At 33.7% G+C, this 19,536-nt stretch overlaps 1 protein-coding gene across 1 annotated transcript; it reads right to left on the reverse strand.

The window, feature by feature from the left end:
- Positions 1-1,145: 1,145 nt before the first annotated feature.
- On the reverse strand, positions 1,146-19,449 carry LOC149078429 (serine incorporator 5-like). Its single transcript, XM_089242063.1, has 13 exons — positions 19,288-19,449; positions 15,543-15,710; positions 15,153-15,331; positions 12,729-12,817; positions 11,925-12,018; positions 9,792-9,835; positions 8,662-8,835; positions 7,920-8,021; positions 7,209-7,350; positions 6,595-6,652; positions 5,935-5,971; positions 5,028-5,169; positions 1,146-3,336 (listed from the first exon to the last, which is right to left on the reverse strand). The coding sequence occupies exons 1-13, from the start codon at positions 19,309-19,311 to the stop codon at positions 3,129-3,131; spliced, it is 1,461 nt and encodes a 486-aa protein (XP_089098189.1). The 5' UTR covers positions 19,312-19,449; the 3' UTR covers positions 1,146-3,128.
- Positions 19,450-19,536: the final 87 nt, after the last annotated feature.

Genomic DNA, 19,536 nt, shown 5'->3' on the forward strand with positions numbered 1-19,536 from the left:
TATGGAATACCATGTAATATTGTTTCCTTTTTTCTGGCCATTAAATGTACATCAGCAATGAAAGTCTATAAATATAACAATATAAATATATTTTATTTAAAAAAAAAATTTCCAAAAAATATTCAAAGATATCTGCCATTAAAATTGGACTTCAATCACATTGAGCACTTCTCGATTAATTGCCAGATTTTCTTGATTAACACAGTTTAGTACATGCATGGAGTCATGTAAACATTACAAACTAAACACTATCGGTATAAACTACTATGCTAATACTAAAAATATATATATTCTGTTGATCATCTGATCATTTTATTTTCATTTTATGATCATTTTATATATTCTGCAAAAATAAAACAACCTGTATATATTTACCATTACAGTAGTTATTTAAGCTACACCTGAGAGATTCTGATAATTCAACAACAAATTCATAAACATTTCGACAAATGGAAATTTAGAGCTACCAAATGACGATTAAGTCAGTGCATATCCCGTGAAGCTAAGTGCAGCCTCTGAGTATCTTTCCTTGTAGCCTGCTAAACTATTAAGAAACAGTTGAAAAAAAAATTGAAATAAGATTAAATAAAAAAATAAATAAATCGATGAATTTATTCCACTACCATCAACAATGGGGGGGGGGGCAAACACTTTTCAGGACCTTAATTTTATTATCTCTGGAGTGATAAGTCAGCACACATAATTACATAATTTACAGAAATGCTGAAAAGCCCCTTAATGAAAAAAAAATACTTGGCTTGTACAGAAATAATTGACACAAGCCTTCTCACAGGAAAATTCTACACGACAGTGGAACACTGAAAAATAGACACCAGGGGCCACAAGCTATGTGGAATGCAACAGATGATACCACCAGCTGGCGAACAACTAAAGAGAGTAGTTATTCTTCCTGTCACTGTAAGGATAGACAGAATCATGGCCAACAACGAATAATATGGATTTTTGTGGAAAGAGTGTTTCAGGAGGTGATAACCATCATCCTATGGTGTCAGTTGTGCAGAGAAGCGCCCAAGTGTTGCAGTGGTAAGATGCTCGTCTTCCACTATGAAGGTTGCCATCAAGGTCCATGGGTTAGAATCCAGCCAAAAGAACATCAGAAACAAATACAAATACAACACCACAACAGGCAAATTGCCCAACGAGGTGGCTAAACAAGTTCTTTACTTACTGAGCTTGGGGCGACCACTGATAGATGGCACCTTCATTTCCCACCCAACTCCACTAGTTGGAAATTAATATGGTGATTATATGACTAGAGCTCTATTTTAAGTAGAAGATGCAAAATCATCTTTAGTGCTTGCTCAAAAAATGACTGACAACCATAATATAGAGGGTGAACACAATTTGAGTTCTCACCTATTTGAGTTCTCACCTATTCATAGCCGTATATAGCCGCAACTATTCATCAGAAAAAAAAACTTTGAAAAAACCTCAATGAAAGAATGAGGGCAAAATTGAGAGGAAAAATAGTAGTTCATTCATCACTAGGTGGTGATAAATGTCTGAACTATATTTTATGCTCTCTATGAACATCACATGCCAATTCTAGTTCACATGCTGATTTTTTACAGACATGAGATAGCCAAACTGTCAAAATGTCACTGTAAAGTATCTAAACATCATTCTTATTTCTTCACCAAAAATTATGATGTTGAGTTTAGAAGAACATGCGCTTCGCTGGTGAAACTCCTTTACAAACATAGTGATTCCATACTAAAAGCTATTTGGAGATTTTTTCTGTCTTTGAAGGGGCTACAAAAATTCTTCCCGTCTATTTAGTTTTAACCCTCCTGAAGTTTTCTAATTTTGTGATTGATGGTTAAAGCTATTAACGGCTCAGATTATTATTACTATTAACTTTATTTGTAGATACCCTGTATATTTGGGAAAACAACAGTCTGCAAAAGAGATTGACGAGCAGAACTCTAACAAATGTGCAACACAGGAACCAAGTACACTTTTTGTCAATCTCTTTAAATTTAAACCCCTCATAAAAAAATGTTCCCTGGGACCTCACAAATCCTCTGATAATGTTTGATGATCCTAAGAGCACAATGCACTCTTTGACAACCACTAACCTAGTGAAATGGCTCTGCAAAGAGCATAGTATCAGAATAAGGCTTTTAGAAAATGAATTAAACAGCACACTCTGTCAAAAACTATGACTTAAAGCACATTCAGTCACAGGCATTCGCACAAACTAAGACATTGCCTATTCGCATCTGATGTCTACCTTCCAAATTGGAAATGGGAGAAAGTCATTTTGATTATTATTTCCTTGAATGGAAAACAAATGTTGTAAGATTTGTTTTTTGCGGTGGAGTGATTTTTATTGATGGGAAGTATGTCTCTTATTTGTACCTTGAAGTTGGAAAACCAACTTCAGATACAATATTCTCATCACCTGATTTGAACTCGGGATTTTTGTGACAAAGAGGCAACGACACCAGCATGTCTGAGCAACAGCATTTTGGTCAGTGATACCTGAAGATGCTCATCATCTCGTGCAGGCTAAACATTAAGTATGTTAACCTATTCACAACAGCCAAAAACCCTTCTGATAATATTAATGGCGCCTGCAAAAGATTGATATGCTCAAAATTTTTTGGTTAGAAGTAATGATGGAGTTTTGAGAAGAAACTTTCTTTTCATTTTTCATGCATTGAGGTTTTGAATCAGGGCTTTTATTTGAGACATACTTTGTGACTTTGACGTAAAATTATCAATCCAAAAATATATTGCACTATATACCACAATATATAAACTGTGAGTAACATTTATGTTATATTATAACATAACAATGAATTCACATAATACAATAAAATGAGTGAAAAAAATAAAAAAAATATGCATAAATAATTTCTTGAGCTAAAATGACATATTATAAACACACACACACAACATGCTTGAATTCAGACCCAAGAAAAACTTTATCTAAAAGCTCAGGAATATAAATTCTCTCATATTACTCAACATCATATGAACGCTCAAGATACAGGTAAAATGCAAGGCAAGGAGTTTTAGAGAAGGGGAGGGAGGAAGGGATGAGATGGACATTTAAAAACGTTATGAGATCAAATAAAAATTCTTGATAAAAAATATCTTTTTCACGATGAGGATGATGAGGAGTGGCTCATTTGGCCCATCTCAAATCTTTGGTTGCGAACTGGTCTGCTGCGGTTCAAGCGTCCCGGACACATTTCTGGAGCAAACAGGGTCAACAGGTAAATGATTATGCAAGCCCAGGAAGAAGCCATTTTCACCCAGACAGATGCCCAATTCCTTTCGAATGTTAATAGATTAGCTGATTCTGGCCTGAAAAGATAAACATAAATATCATGAATCAGTACAGTAACACTGCCACTGTGATCATGTACACATGGAATACTAGAACAAAACGCAGATAAACAGCTTGTTTTATATGTAAGGAAAAATATTAATCAAATTCCAAATTAGAGTGTTAAAAATCAAAACTTGAACTCTGACTTCTTGGGGGGGGGGGGGTCAGTTGGTCATAAACTTACGCAAATGAAAAATGCTGTGGGAATGTTTACAGAACTTTAAATCTATTTAAAGTGATACCCCAACTTAGGTCAGTAATTTTTTCCCAGACTAACATCTTAAAAATTGAAAAGGTCTAGGTAAACTTTTCCAATGGTAATGCCTCAGAAAATCTCTCTTCTCAGAAGGGAGGTAAAATTGCAGATTTTCTTTATTCTTGCTTGTCTTTTTTAAATGACACTCACTGGTAAATATTTCTCTCTAAAAACGTGACATGAATAGCCTTCAAGTTGTGTTAAAATGTATCTAATTGAGAAAAAAATATTTTTAAAAAGAGATGTAAATGCAGTGTAATGTTACCCTGGAGTATTTGTAATATCAGTTTGGTGTTCCTTATCACTCAGCTGTATATTGTTTTGTGTCAATATATATATATATATATATATATATACCATTAGTGAATAAATACTGGAGCTCAGAAAGCTACAAAGCACAATTTGTAGATGATTGTCATCAAGGCAAGGTGGTACCAACACACTGACACAAATCATCAAACAGCTTACAATGCAAAGAGTGATAGGCTTCTACCAAATGAGTATGTCTACCATTAATATAAAAATATCTTCAGAGAGCAGGCAGACCTTAAACATAATAATTGCATAGACACAAAAATTCACTTTCACTTGCAATATGATGACAGATGATAAAAATTTTTGAATATGTATCATATACACACATCACTTTGACATCATAAATATGCTATGGCCACTCATAGGTAACTCATAGGTAGGCTACTAGAGGTAAAATTAAAATTGCATCAAAATTCCCCAGAGGTTTACAAGGTTCATGCAGAGTTTAGTAGTAGCAATTGAGCCAGAGTTGTAGTAACTAACTCTTGTTTTTCTAGACACGAGATTCATTATTTCAGTGATTTATACATATCAATGATTGTTTTTCAAAATATTTCTTAATAATGTCTCAAGACAAAAACACTCTAAAAAGCAGAAAAGAATTTAATAAATTAAAGTTTATTTCACTATAAACGTGTACAGGTTCATCAAATCATTAGTTTATCATTTTAATTTTGCAACTTAGTTTATGAGTTTTTCTTAACATTTAGAGATACCCTCTGCCTGGCAGTCAAGTGGTTGGCTTGCCAATATCTGTACAGGTCAGAGTTTTAATCTCTACTTGGGCATAGCTGTGCTAGTAACTACCTTTAACAATGCTTGGAAAAAAAGGTGTAGAAAAAATTTTCAGTTAAAAATAACAGTAATATCAATAGTTACGTTCATGCTGCAAACAGAAGAATTCCAGGTTCAAACGAAACAAAAACTTTAATTAGATCCACATTGTACAGGTATCTTATGCAGTGACTTCTCTTCACGGAAGTGAAAGAGCGAACCCTCTAGCCAATAGCATTTAAAAACTTAATTGAACAATAGTGCAATCACGTGCCAATCATGAGTACAAACATAAATGATGAAGTAAAAAGTAAAACTAACTTGAACCAATGGGTCAGCTGCATCATTATATAGAGTGAAGCTAAAAGGAACATGATGTGGAAGAACGAATAGCTGTACACAACTCCTTCTGCTTCATTTCTTATCACTTTCTGGCCACCACTGTCTTCTATTTGTGGGGTAGCTATATGATAAGAGATAAGAAGTAAAAATTACAAATTCATCAAAAGTTCAAATATTTAAAGTTCCCTTTTTTTTCCAAAAGCAACATTTTTTTCATACATAAATTTTGAAAATTCTCATATTCTGTACATAAGATCCATATTTTGGAGGTTTTAAAATCTCTCAGGAATTCAAAAGATGGAATTGGAATAACTAACTATGCCAAAAGTATTCAGAAGTTGTCAAGATAAAAATTATGTATTAATTAATTAAAATGAACACTACATCTAATCTTATTTTAAAGAAACAAATGTGTAAGTGTAAACATGAAGTCTAAAAAAACATACAAGAGAAACTAAATACTTTTGATGTTTTTGTGTAAAGAAAATTAAGGAATAAAAAGGAATTAGGAATAAAAGGAAAAATCAGAAATAAAATAAAGGCGTGTAGAAGATACGATGAAGACACTACGACTCATGGAAAAAAATAAGTTATCACTAAGAAATGTGAGATTTGCCAGTCACATCTCAAAAGATTATTGAAAGAAAGGCTTTTGACATTGTTTTAAATGTATCAAAACATTTACTGCTAAGACTAAAATGACAGCAATAAAATGGAAACACTAATTTCAAAATCTTTAAAAAATAATCAGAAAGTAGTGTCACAGAGCTGAGAATATTCACATAAAATAATGAGAAATAGCATTCCATGATAGTCAACTTCAGTCTCAAAGGTATCAGTATATATAATGATAAAAAAGTATATTTCATTTAAATAAAAATCTCACATTTTCTACTTTGTGTTTCACAGCATCCACAACAATCCTGTAAAAAAACAAAACGGTTTCACATGAAAAAAAAATTGTGAATAACAATGTTCATCTCAATACTACATGGCATAAGAACATCTCACTGCTTTCCAGTCTTGCGTCTGTTTTAGAAATTTGATTAACATTATTTTTAAGATGATCTGATTAAGTCTGATCATGGCCCCCACAGGGAAGGCTGACAGGGGTCCAGCCCTGGTGCCCGGGACGATTCTCATCTTTTTATGTTTTTTCACGCCATAAATTCACTATAAAGGGTCCGTGAAAAGTCTGGTCTGGGGCCCTGCCAAAGGTCCCAGCCTAGACCTACTCCAGGATGTGGGGGGCCATGGGTCTGATTTAATATCATGATCAGTCACCTGAAAATCCTTATGAGCATTCAATGCATTCCATTGCATTTAGAAACAAATTCAAGATTTTAGACAGTATATGTCCAAAGATGCATGCCACTGTCAATTCTTTTCTACATATTCATACACAAACTCTATAACAAAATATTGTCTCTATCTGAAGGACCCTTAGTTAAAATTTGTGATAGTACCTGAAATTTTTTTTTTAAAGGAGGGTATCACGATAATTACACATGAATTTTTGTAAACAACTGCAGTGATTTCAACTTACATTACTGGGCTGTGGAGCTCTAACACCAAGTTTGTAAGAAAATTGTGATGTCCTTAACCTGAAAATAATAAATTAATGTCAATTAAAGCAACTAGGATTTTTTTTTTCAGGAATACAGCAGAATAATCTACACAAAATACTACAATAATTTCCTGAATATAATCCGTACATGTAAATTTCCCTTCTTTAAGAGAAAAATATCATCCTATAATCCACGAGTGCAAACTTCTAGTTATTACTGTTACCAATAATGAAATATTAAAATATAAGGGGAGCTGTCAATCCCCATTTTTTTCTTAAATCACATATTCTTTTGTCCACACTTACAAGGCACCTGTTATACGAGTATATAAGATAATTAATATATTCGTGGATAATTCTTTGAAATATTTATTTTATTCCAACCTCTCAAGAAAAAGCAGCAGATAATTATACAACTGACTCTACTAGTACAATCCCCACAAAGAAATTCTAATTTTTAATGTATAATTGGTGGATTATATGCAAGAAATTACAGTATTCAATGCTTTTGAAACGCTAGAATTCAATCTAGCGTTTTCTTTGCAGCTAAATGATGGGGGATACATAAAATTTTGAATTTTTTAATGCCTTACGTAGAGAAAATAACCATGAAGAAAGTTATAACCACCCCACCATAGCAGATAATGTCTCGATTGGCTAGAATTGATACAGAAGAAGGGCTGCAAACTTTTTCATCACTCCAGGCACGTGGTTCTGCATCAAATTCATCATCATCTGAAACAAAAATGTACAAATACAAATACAAGGCCACAAAAGGCAAAATGCCCAACAAGGTGGATGAGAAAAAGATGCCCATAACAAATATGGGTGCCATATATTTCTAAAATACAGCAACCCAATTAAAAATGTAATTACAAACAATATATATAAATGATAAAATACTATACAATGCCCATAAAGAATACTTATGGTTGTCTTATTCTAAGTATGGATAGCTTCTCGATTTACCCCAACATGTTTATCACATTCCGATTTCTTTTTAAACGTGTCAATTGTGTTAGAATTTACGACCCCCGGGGATAAGCTATTCATTTATTCTATGCAAAACATAGCCCTCCAGTTAGAGTCTGAAGAAACATTTGCACAACTAGAGATTTGTATAAACATGTGACAGCCGTAAAGCAGCTCAAACAAACAAAAACACAATTTAACTGTAGCATACTAAAAACTTATGACAATATTTTACAAAATGTTATTGAAAAAAATATAATTTTGCATTAAAAAAAAACCAACAATTTGGTCATCATTAATTTTGTTCTCTTGATCAAGTGCGAAAAACTAACCAGCAGATCCAGGTTCACTTGATAGAGCTGACCATGTTAGGTACACAACATAGGCTGATATGATGGAAGATTGCAAAAGTCCAGCTCTTGAATCACCTGTATCTGTGAGAAAAAGATAACAATAGAACATATGCTAATATATTTTCTGTATATTAATAAACAAACACATGTTAATATACAGGGTGTATATTCCTCTCTATTTGAAATAACTTGTGAACAAAGAAAGCTATCAATATGAAATTTATATAACTATTATAAAGTGACCAACTTAGCAGAGAGTGAAATAATGATTGGGAGAGGGGGGAATGTATGAAAATACAAATTTTTATACATCTCTCAATCTAAAAAACATCAATTAGTAAAATTTGAGCAACTCTCCACAAAACCATGTAATTTACCCCATGGCATTTGAGTAATGATTTTTGAGTAATGTTTGCCAAAATTTTTCTTTTTGCCACTTTTTAAGAGCTACACTACAGAAATCTCTGCACAAAATACAGAGATGGCTGTAAAAATTTAGGAAAATAAAGAATTTTTTTAAATTATAGATATCTCTGCAAAATTTTATCCAAAAGTTACAAAGTAAACTTTTATGTTATAATATAGAGAGACTCAAACTTTACTAATTAATTTTTTTTTACATTGGGGCATACGCAAGTTTCAAGTTCTATATCTCCCAACCTACAATCATTAATTTAGGTGCAGTTAATTAACTAGAATGGGAATAATGTGCAACACATACTTTTCTCAACACAAGGCATCACAGATATGAAAGAACAAAGAAGACATAGGCCAGCATTGACAGATAAAAAGATTTGATTCATTGTGCATCCTTCTTCGAGGGCATAATTTTGAGCCAGCATGACAAGACCCACAACAACACCAGTGTAGATGAAAAGGGAACAGAACACCATTGCTGAGGGAATATCAAAAACAGGTATGACATCTAATAATCACTCGCATCAAATGATTCGAAATGATATGGTTCAATTAATTATGATTAAAACTCAAATATGACTCAAGAAACTTTTAATTTGCTGCTTTCCATTGTTTTTTATTAGTCGATGCAATTGAAAAAAAACTAATGTGTTAATCATGATGCATCAAATATATTGAATGAAGATTAATCTATTTGCTTCTACAAGGATGACGCCACTCTCCGCTACCATATGAAGATTTTTTTTAACAACTGGCTGTTGCAAAGATATATTTTGGAAAGAGAGAAAATTCAACTGCCCCTGCGGGGAATCGAACCCACGTCCTTTCACTTTCCGGGTGAACGCCCTAGGCCACTAGACTACAGAGGCACCGAATCTCTCAATCTTTCCTTGGAGCTCGTGTACACTGAAAGGGACTGTACATGGACGGCCGGACCAGACTCAGGCCAAGCTCACAACTGCTGACACCGCCACCAGATATATTGTATAAGTTGCCATCTGTTGGCAGCATCAGCAGTTGTGAGCTTGGCCTGAGTCTGGTCCGGCCGTCCATGTACGGTCCCTTTCAGTGTACACGAGCTCCAAGGAAAGATTGAGAGATTCGGTGCCTCTGTAGTCTAGTGCGTTCACCCAGAAAGTGAAAGGACATGGGTTCAATTCCCCGCAGGGGCAGTTGAATTTTCTCTCTTTCCAAAATATATCTTTGCAACAGCCAGTTGTTAAAAAACCTTCGTATTTGCTTCTATATCCTCAATATTTGCACAATATCAGGAAACAATATCTCATTCTGAATATTAACACAAAGAATGATGAGACAATTGTTTTTTAAATGTGTATTTGTAAATTTAAGTGTTAATAACACATACAAAATACAAAGACAGTAGAATAATTATAATAAATCAAATTGCAAAAGAAGCTTTGAATAAAATCATACCGACAAACCAGCATCTGCTGCCACCATCTTGCATCTTATTCAACCTACAGAATAGAGAAATAATCAAAATTTTTATGATCATGAAAAATACATTTATTTTTTGTTTAAAATATAATAATAGATAATACATTCATAAGAAATATTTAACATCACTAAAGATTACATTAACAGTCAGTTAGCTATAAAGATCTGAGCTCCTAAATGTACATATAATAGACAACATAAAATGATTTTCATAAATCATGCAGCACACATGCAGTTAAATGTACAAGAGCTGATCAAAAAGTAATTGGACTAATTATGTTTTGCCACAAAATATATATTAATAATCATAAAGATTAGTTGACATAATTATTTTGAAGCAGTCCTCCTTGTATGTATGCGATGCACTTGTCTCATCTACATCTTGAACATTAACTGCTAGGAAGCAACTTCAAAATCACTTTTGAAGCTTTTTAACAGGAATTATTTTTTATGCTGACCTTATTTCTTTACTCAGTTCTGGCAATAGCTAAAAATCACAAAAGGAATCCCCCCCCCCAACTATGGTTTCTAGGATATAAATTTGATAGAAAATGGTCTGGACATATTTTTTTTCAAGAAATTTGGGGATGACTGATTGTAAAGCAAAATAGCCACAGTTGTAGCTGCTATTTACCATCTATGTTAACGGACAACTTTGAACAAAAAATCAAGAAAATACCTCCTTTTTTTAAAATTATCAGTGCCAATTGTTTTCAAACTGGAAGGCATCAAAGCCTTTTGGAGAAGATGCAAGAACTTCAAGAACTTTTTGAAGACACAAGCTTTTTCCTTAATAAAAATTGTGAGAGGTATGCATATTTTGAAAGATAAGGAGGGAGGAAAGTGCTTGAAAATTTTTGATGCTCAAGAAAGCCATTTCTGCAGAAAGTTTGGAAACACCTAATTTGAGCCCCAAAAAACATTTTCTCAACTTTGTTTTTCCATTTTCTTTCAACTTCCACAAAAGCTTCTTTAAACATAAATATAAAGGCCACAACCGGCAAACTGCTATGCAAAATGTCCCTATTCCAGGTGTTTTCTCAGTTGAACCCAAAATTTCATTGCATATAACTGTCCTAGCAACTTCTCGATTCTCTTTGACACTTTTTTTTCTGCACACTGTCACACTTCAGCAACCCCTTTGTCAAAATTCATTCAAGAAGTCCAATTCTTTGGAATTATGTCATACTTCCAAACATTTTCAAAATACAAGATTGTATAAAAAATATTTTGATCAGCCTACATCCGTAATTAAATATTTTTCATAACACTGTGTACAATATAAACTTTTTCATGTGTTTGCAAATAAGATGAACCATTGGGCTGTTTGTTCTTTATAGCCATATTTTCTCAATCGAATTGAAAGCTCTTTTAATTTGATAAGTTCTTGATTATGAGTATTCGCAAAAATTATAAATATCCACGAACAAACTCTTAGCATTAAGCAAACTAATTTCACTGCTTTTTAAACAGTGTCTAATATTTTCATACAAATTTTTCCATCAATTGCATATTCTGAAGCTCTCATTAACATTTGGCAAGGAAAGATTATGATGGATTAAACTCAATTATCTCAAATTTTAAAAGGGAAATAAATATGATCTGGTACGATTCTAATTCTATTACCAATTTTAGGTTACATATAGTAATTAGATAATCAAAAAGATGGTATCTGAAATAGGATACATTAGTTAAGTGAAAGTGAATAACATGAATAAAAAACACATTCTAAACATTCACAATGGCTAAACTTCACCATCATATGGTATTTGTAAAAGCAGAAATAGAAATGTGTGCATGCAAATAACTTCAGAAACGATATTAATCAGCTTGAAATTTAAAATTATAAAGCAGAAGCATACTTTAGAAATAGAGATAAAATAGCAAGAAAATCTTACTATGTGTATAAGGAAAAGAGAAAAAGGCTTATCACAGATGGTTTTTATGTTCCACAGATAGGCAGAGAGAAGAAAAAATTAGATCCCGAAACTGCCACCTGCAAGTAGTAGGAGAAATCTAAATTTCTGTACTAGAGGAAACACATCTCACCCAACATAATTAATAAAAAATAAATAAAAAAAGGCGTAAATCAATGATACATTATTTTACCAGGTGTCAGTCCATGCATGAGCGAAATCCACAATGAGCATCAGTTGGATGATAATGAATACAAAAGCTCCAGCCATCGCAAAGTACATCCAAACTATTAAAAAAAGGTGGTATTACAGTCATTGAAGAAAGCCATCATATTGTATGAGATATCAAATGGGAGCAGGAAAAAAAATTATAATTTCTAACAAATATGCTAAACAATAAAAATTCGTCTTTGGGCCATAAAGTAGACAGAGATATTCACTGGGGAGCTTAGCGAGCTACAGCCCAAGGCAGAAATTTCAGAGGGTGGCAAACAAATTTGTGGATGATGGCAGAAAAAATTAGACTAGAATAGAAGAGGCAAGAAGAAATAGCAAAGCATTCTGGTACAATGATTTAATCAAACTATCTCAAAAAACTACAATGCTTGTCAGATGTTGCATTAATAGAATATTTTCATTCTATGATCTTAAAATCATGATTTAATATACACAAGTTCAATCTAGGTATTTCTCTAAATTTGGAAAAACATTACACCTGAATTTGGATAATTCATTGTTTCATGTTTTACTGAGAATAAAATAGTTCTTTACGAAGTTGATAATATGAATGACTTGTGGCCAGAGATACATTTGAACTAATCTAATTTTAAAACCTACAAAAATGTAAAATTACACTATAGTATGACATTAAGAGAGAATCAATAAAAGACATTAATGAACATTCAGATAAGGAAGTATAACTTCAATCATTCAAATAGTACAAGCATATCGCAGGCAGCAATAATAATAGTGAATTTTTTTATCACTTGAAACCTACCCAGTCTAAAATCACTGATCTGCGTGGATGGAATAAAGAATGCTCCGGCACAAATAGCACACAGCATGAGGAACTTGACAAACCACATTCTATGAGAACAAGTAGAAAAGCATAAAAAAATCTTGAGTTATTATAATTTCAAGAAACATAATTCCATAAGAGAGCATATGGAACCAGTCAAAGCACTAATTTTTGTGTGCAAGACTATGACCCCCCTCTACCCCCACACACAAATAGGCATATGTTAACTGTGCGTCGCTGATGTGCATTTTGTTTGATCGGAGAAAATTTCCTTTGGGCATTTGGAAACTGATACTTTGGTAACTTCAGACCTGCCAACTTTCAGATGGTAAAAATCCTGTGACTTTTTTTACAAACATCCATCAATTTACTTAAAAAACCAGCATTGGGTAAACCGGCATTGCCATGCTAAATCTGGAAAGTTGGTAGCTCTGTAACTTGCATAAAGTTTAAAATAAATTCAACACTTTTGAAGTTTTCATCTTTATTTGCTCAAACCTTTTCCTTGTCGACATTTGGAAAAATTCAACTAATAGGAGAAATAAATCTATTCATAAATGTTGTCGTGGATCAATAGGAGCTTGATCCTTAGCTTAAGGTTAGAATCAAATTACAACTATCTCCAAATAGTTGCAATTTGATTATAACCTTAAGATAGTTGTAAAGGGTCAAAACTCTGGAGAACATTCTCAATAATATTCATGACCTTTTCTTTGTAAATCAACTTTTATTCACTTTTTCAATTTTATTTTTTGCTTTCAACTTATCTCTAAAAATTCATTTCATTATCTTATTTTATTTTAAAAGAATTTTTATAATCTTTATAAAGGTTTTTCCCAAATCTTCATAACAGCAACTTTAATGAACCAACTGAAACGTCTCACCATGATGACAGAATATTCCCCATTTAAAAGTTATTGTGAGGTGATTATGCCAAAAATTGTTTTGTTTTAAACAGGGTTGGGAAGTTTTTTCCATAGTGGGAAAAACCACAGTAAAAACTGTCCCTGCAAAAACAGTTTTTTGCCATATTTTTGATAATGGCAAAATTTTTTAAAAATTTTAATTTGAACTTTCACTTTTATGTAATAAGTTCGGAGTTACTTATGTATGTACTTTGGAGTACTTTGACTTATGTAATAAGTTAATCTTAACTTACTTTATGAAGGTAAAACATTTAAAACTAGTTTGTTTTTTTTTAACCTTTGGAATGAGCTGTTTTCCTCTCAATGAGACAAAGGGTTAGAGATAAATATCAATAAAAACCATTTCTGCCAAGCATGTTGCTCATAAACAAGTTCTTAGTAAAACACTTTTCTTAATGAAACCCATCAACATTGAGTGACAGCATAAAAGTGCAAATGAATACAGCGCAGTGTCTTTCAAAAGCTTCTCCATGGAGGGCAGGCAGACCTTCAACATACAGTTCTGTCTTAATGCATGGGTCTACCCAAGGTCTCAAGAGAAAATGGGGTGGGGGGGGGGGAGATAATGAGAACCAGTTGAGATTTTCAAGAATTTGCCAGGTAGGGCCTCAGAAAAATCCCTTGGAATAGGAATGCCATAATGCTTTCAAGACTAACTTGTCAACATGATACTTACATCCGGGCTTGACAAATCATAAAAAATTTTTACGAGTCAGCCAAATTACTTATGAGCCAAGCATGTGTTTTTTTTTTCACATGAAAAACAGTAAATAATGTTTTTTTGACTTTTCCAGGACTTAATCACTCCTTCCCATGTTGGAAGGCACTTGATATGATGGAATTTTATTTCAGACTAATTTAGCAATAGTAAAGAGAATTTTAGGCGATGAAAATACAGATTTTCCAGTAGACCATGGTGATCTGGGATTTGGCAAGCCCTGACTGACATAACATGAAAATTCAAGCATTTACCATTTTCACTTAAAAATATTTAAGAACACGAAATCAGCCCAACTCTGACAACATAATAAATACACTGGGAGTCCACTCAAAACACACACTCTGATTCGTTAGAAATTTCACGTAATGTGTGTATGAGAGGTGCATGTATGATTAAGTAGTATACAATACTCACTAAAAATGGCATGAATAAGAATAAAATCCAGCTGACGCACAGCAACAATGAAGTGAATGGTGTGAAGAATACTCTTATTGATTATTGGTCATTCTTTGTCGCACCACGGTCATTTTCTGCACACAAGGGCTGATCAGACAGAGACCTACAATTAATTGCCAATTTTGAATGGCAGCCTTTTTATATACTCACCGAGAGGTTGGTGCACTAACCCCCTCTGTACGGGGCCCCCTGCAGTAGCAATTTTTTTTGTGGTCATGTCACCATTTCTGTTGTACCCCCGTGTCAGAATAGTTTCTGACAAGAATACTTTTATAACATAGGTCTAACTAGAAAACTCACCCATTGTGCAGACCAGCTCTTAAATCTTCACTCGTGGCAATACCAATTGTAAGAACAGCAAGAACAACAAAGAATGCTGCCATACCAAAACAGACCCTATACACCGCCATGTATCCAACCAATAAATCACAGTTCTGACCAGCTTTCAGCAATATGCACGTTCGATTGTACTGTGGAAACTGGAAGCAAAATGAAAAGAAATAATTAAGTATTTGCGACATCATAAACAAAAGAGACAATGGAAGCACATTTACAATATTTTAGGTGCCAATACCAATTTTTCAATTACCATGGCAATCACATGTAGAATACTTTAGAGGCCAATACAGATTTTTCAGACAACCTTGGCATTTGTCAAGCCCTGGTAGAAAAACCTAAAAAAAAACATACCTTTTCAATGATCTCTTCCTGTATATTGGGAGAGAGCATAACGCACATAAGCAACGTGCCCATCAATAGGAAAAGAGTATACATCAACCGAGTGCTGGTAGATTCATTAATAGCTGGAAAGAACCGGCAGCACATGCGACATGAGCGGCAGCCACAACAACAGCCCAACTGCAATGAGAATAATGAGATCAAGATCACAGCATGCACAAATCTTTCAATCATTCTCATTGTGCGTGTTCAATCTTAAAATGAACCCTTCAGAAAAGCATCAACTAAGTGTTTTTATGTGCATAATAACGTACAGTCGACCTTGCTCATAATGTTCTTGCTTTATTACGACATATTTTTATGGTGTTTCTCTCCTCTACCTCCCCCCAATTTTTACTAATACTAACAAGATTTGCTGTTTACAGAGCTTTTTCGCTTACAATGTTTTCCATAACGGTTTTTTGAAAAATGTTATAAGCTGGATCTGCTGCAGATAAATACATACCCTGGTTGCAATGAGTGCAAAAAAAAGTGTTTAAATTTTTTTTTAACAGAATGGATTTGAAGACATCTTGTGGAATTCCATCAGAACCGTAAGGGGTCATTCAAGTATTACGTCAGAATCGATGGGGGTGGGGAGGGGGGTTTCCGATTTGCTGACTTTTGATGACGAGGGAGGGTTTGGATCATGCTTATGTGATCAACCAACCTTTATGAAGATATGAAATAATCTTAATGGCATCTTATTTGGTGCGTCAAAAACAGAAAAACCTTTCCATAGTTATTGGGCATCTGAACTAACATTCTACCTATTGATAAGTAGTACCCTACAGAGCCACTTCAATGGTCTCTAAATGTTTCACGGATCCTTCAAGTGCTCTGGAAATGTTTCCGGGCCACTTAAGTGCTCTGGAACTGTGCCACGCATCACTTAAGTGATCCGTAATTATACCACGGATCTCTCAAGTAAATCTGGGAATGTTTCGCTGGTAATTTGAGCCAGAACCACAATGGTGGCTGCATAAGTGCTCTAAAACTGTGCCACATGTCACTCAAGGGATCTCTAAATGTGCCCCGGATCATTTAAGTGTTCTGTAACTGTGTCACAGGTTACTTAGGTGATCTTTGAATGTGAAAGTGATCATTGAGGCCTACTTCAGTGATCTGAAAATGTGCCACGGGCCACTTAAATGCTCTGGAATTGTGCCACGGGTCGTTTAAGCGATTTGTAAATGTGCCGCTTAGTTAATTTTTACAAAATTTGGATTGAGGGGGCAAGCCATATCAGATAACCTTCAAAGTCACATTTGGGCCACGGGTCAAGGGTTTACTATATATGTCTTAAAGGGTGGGTTGCAATGAATTTTTTTTCCCCCAAAAAATTCGATGCGTGAATAAAAACAATACCATGAGCAGAAACCAGTATGTTGCTGGACTGTTAGCTCAGTGCGAGAACTCTCGATTTCGTGAAATTGCTTTCTGTAAACACATGTAAAATAGTTGTTCTGTGTGAATAAATCTGACATTCTTCAAACTGTTTTCCTCCTATGCTTATTTCAAGGACTTGTGAGAAATTATCCGGAACACTACTGCGCCAAAATAATGTTCAGAGATGTCACGAATTTGATTACTGATTTTTCTTCGTCAGAATCTTTCCTGACATTGAGGTACACAAAAAACTGGGACAACATGGCTATAGAAAAACATTGCTATAGCCGGAAATCCCGCAACAGTGAAAATTCAATATAATGATATTACTCTCTAGTCCTGATGCACTTTCAATAGTGTAAATATATCTCTTCTATAACGATGCATTTCTCTGGTCCCATTGAGTATTATTACAAAGGCATTTCACTATACATGAATATATAACAACTGATGATACCCTTTCCTCCTTCCTGGGTAATATCCTTGAATCTAGTATACAGGGTGATTCAGAAAAGATGGGGAAAACTTTAAGATGTGATAGTACACACCAATGCAAACAACTGTCATCAAAGAATGCATGGTCTAACATGAAACACAAACACACTACCATGTTTCGAAACGGCCACTCCGCAAATGTTAAAACTGTATTAATTTATTTAAACCGTTTATTCATTAAAACTATTTATCTATAATGTTTATCTATTTAAACTATTTACCTATAATGTTTATCTATTTAAACTATTTATCTATAACGTTTATCTATTTAAACTATTTATTTAAAGTGTTTAAATTTATTGGGAGAAAAAGAACACTATGCATGCAAATGTAACGTGGGGAAGAAACCATATACAAATCTACATCACAGTGAATAAAAGACGTGTGGATGCCAGCTCTGTGAAGTTATTCCAGCATGCAACCGTTTTAACAGTTGTAATGTACAGGACAATGGCACACTTTAATAATAATGAAGAAACATAGACCATACATGTTAGACCATGCATTCTTTCATGGAAATTGTTTGTATTGGTGTGTACTATCACCTCAAAGTTTTCCCCATCTTTACTGAATCACCCTGTATAAGATTACATTCTGGATCAAGGGTGGAAAACAGCTGGCCCGTGGACTAAGATAAAAATACTGTGTAGCATTTTCTTCCCCAAATAACTTCTGATAATTATTTGGGGTATTGGTTTCAACAACTGACTTCCTGATTAACCACACTATTTACATTAATTTATTTCAAGTGATAAAAATAATTTACTATGTGCTCACACACACCATACTGCCTTTTTGGATGCACGTGCATTGAATGGAATAATTTAAAAAAGAAATTTTTTGACGCATTGAATCTTGCTGAGAATACAACTAGATTAATAATGAATATGTGTCCGATTATGAATTCGTGAGGGAATACATACAAAGCCCAGGGTAGAAGTTTCGTGACTAAATTGATCTTACTGCACCATATTACCTTACAGCGTGTACAAATCTGAGTTTTCTGGGTCATTTTACTTGTGCGACTTATACGCCAGAGTGTCACCCTGATGTAGCTACACTACAGATGACCATTATGTTGGCTCTCAGACAGAAAGGCATTGGCCACCCCTGTAATTGATGATTACCATGTCGTGTATACATAAAAGGACATGGGTCCCTTGGGAGATCAAACCCTTGTATTCAGTTAGATGTAGTTTATCATGTGTTGTGTAACTTTTGTGCTATGCCCTTCTTGTATTGTATCTATGTGTATGAAAATGGCAATAAAATTTCTCTGAAGGAAATTCTCGCAACTCCACAGGCCAGTACCCAATGTTTTCTTCATCCACAAGTAGGTGATTAGATTGGATTTAGACTTTTTTGGAAGCATAGGTCCTATATAGTTGTTTATTGAGCCAACTATTGCCAAGATTTTGTTTCGTTGATGGTTGCCAATTTTATTTCTACGGCTAATTCTTTTTTTTTCATCAGATCTTTTTGGAGAATTTTTTTTTTTTTTTGCACCAAAAGGAGCATCTCTGCGACAATCCATTTAGCTTTTCCTGGGATTTTTGCATGGACAATCATTTACGTTTTAATCAATATTTTTTCAAATTTAAATTCAATTCAAAATTGTGGGAAGCTTTTGTGCTTGTATTGCATAAAAAACGTATTAAAACCACGTTTTTTTTTACTACAAAAAAAACCATTCCATCGTTTTAATAAATCGTATAAAAACACAATATTCAATAAATTGCACCAGTACTTGAAATTCGTGACCAAATCAAAAATAATCCCACAAAGAAAAAAATAAAGATAATTTAGAAAACTAATATAAATTAAGGAAATTTACCATGTTGAAGCAAAGAGCGGTCATATTTATAATTTTAAAAAAATTACTTAAAAAATGTATACATTTTGCATTAAAAAATCATGGGATATATAAATAAACTCATCACTAAATTACTACGGTAAACAATTGCAACATTTCTGACCGAAAATTACAAACTGCGCTATCAGTTCAAGTAAAAAAGTTCAAGACCCAAGGAGGTAGTCCAAGAATTCTCCGATCCGAGTATTTTGACCATAATAATTGACATAA

The sequence above is a fragment of the Pholcus phalangioides genome, unplaced genomic scaffold (genome assembly GCF_987345545.1).
Source record: "Pholcus phalangioides strain wild (caught in Gottingen) unplaced genomic scaffold, Ppha-v1.0 ptg000014l_1, whole genome shotgun sequence".
NCBI lineage: Eukaryota > Metazoa > Arthropoda > Arachnida > Araneae > Pholcidae > Pholcus > Pholcus phalangioides.

Excerpts from the sequence above, each read along its gene's own strand:
- LOC149078429 (XM_089242063.1), bottom strand. The coding sequence starts at position 19,311 with ATGACCGCTCTTTGCTTCAACATG. Across the intron at positions 15,332-15,542 it reads AGGAAGAGATCATTGAAAAG|TTTCCACAGTACAATCGAAC; the intron begins GTATGTTTTTTT and ends TTTTGCTTCCAG. Across the intron at positions 8,836-9,791 it reads CAGCAGATGCTGGTTTGTCG|CAATGGTGTTCTGTTCCCTT; the intron begins GTATGATTTTAT and ends ATATTCCCTCAG.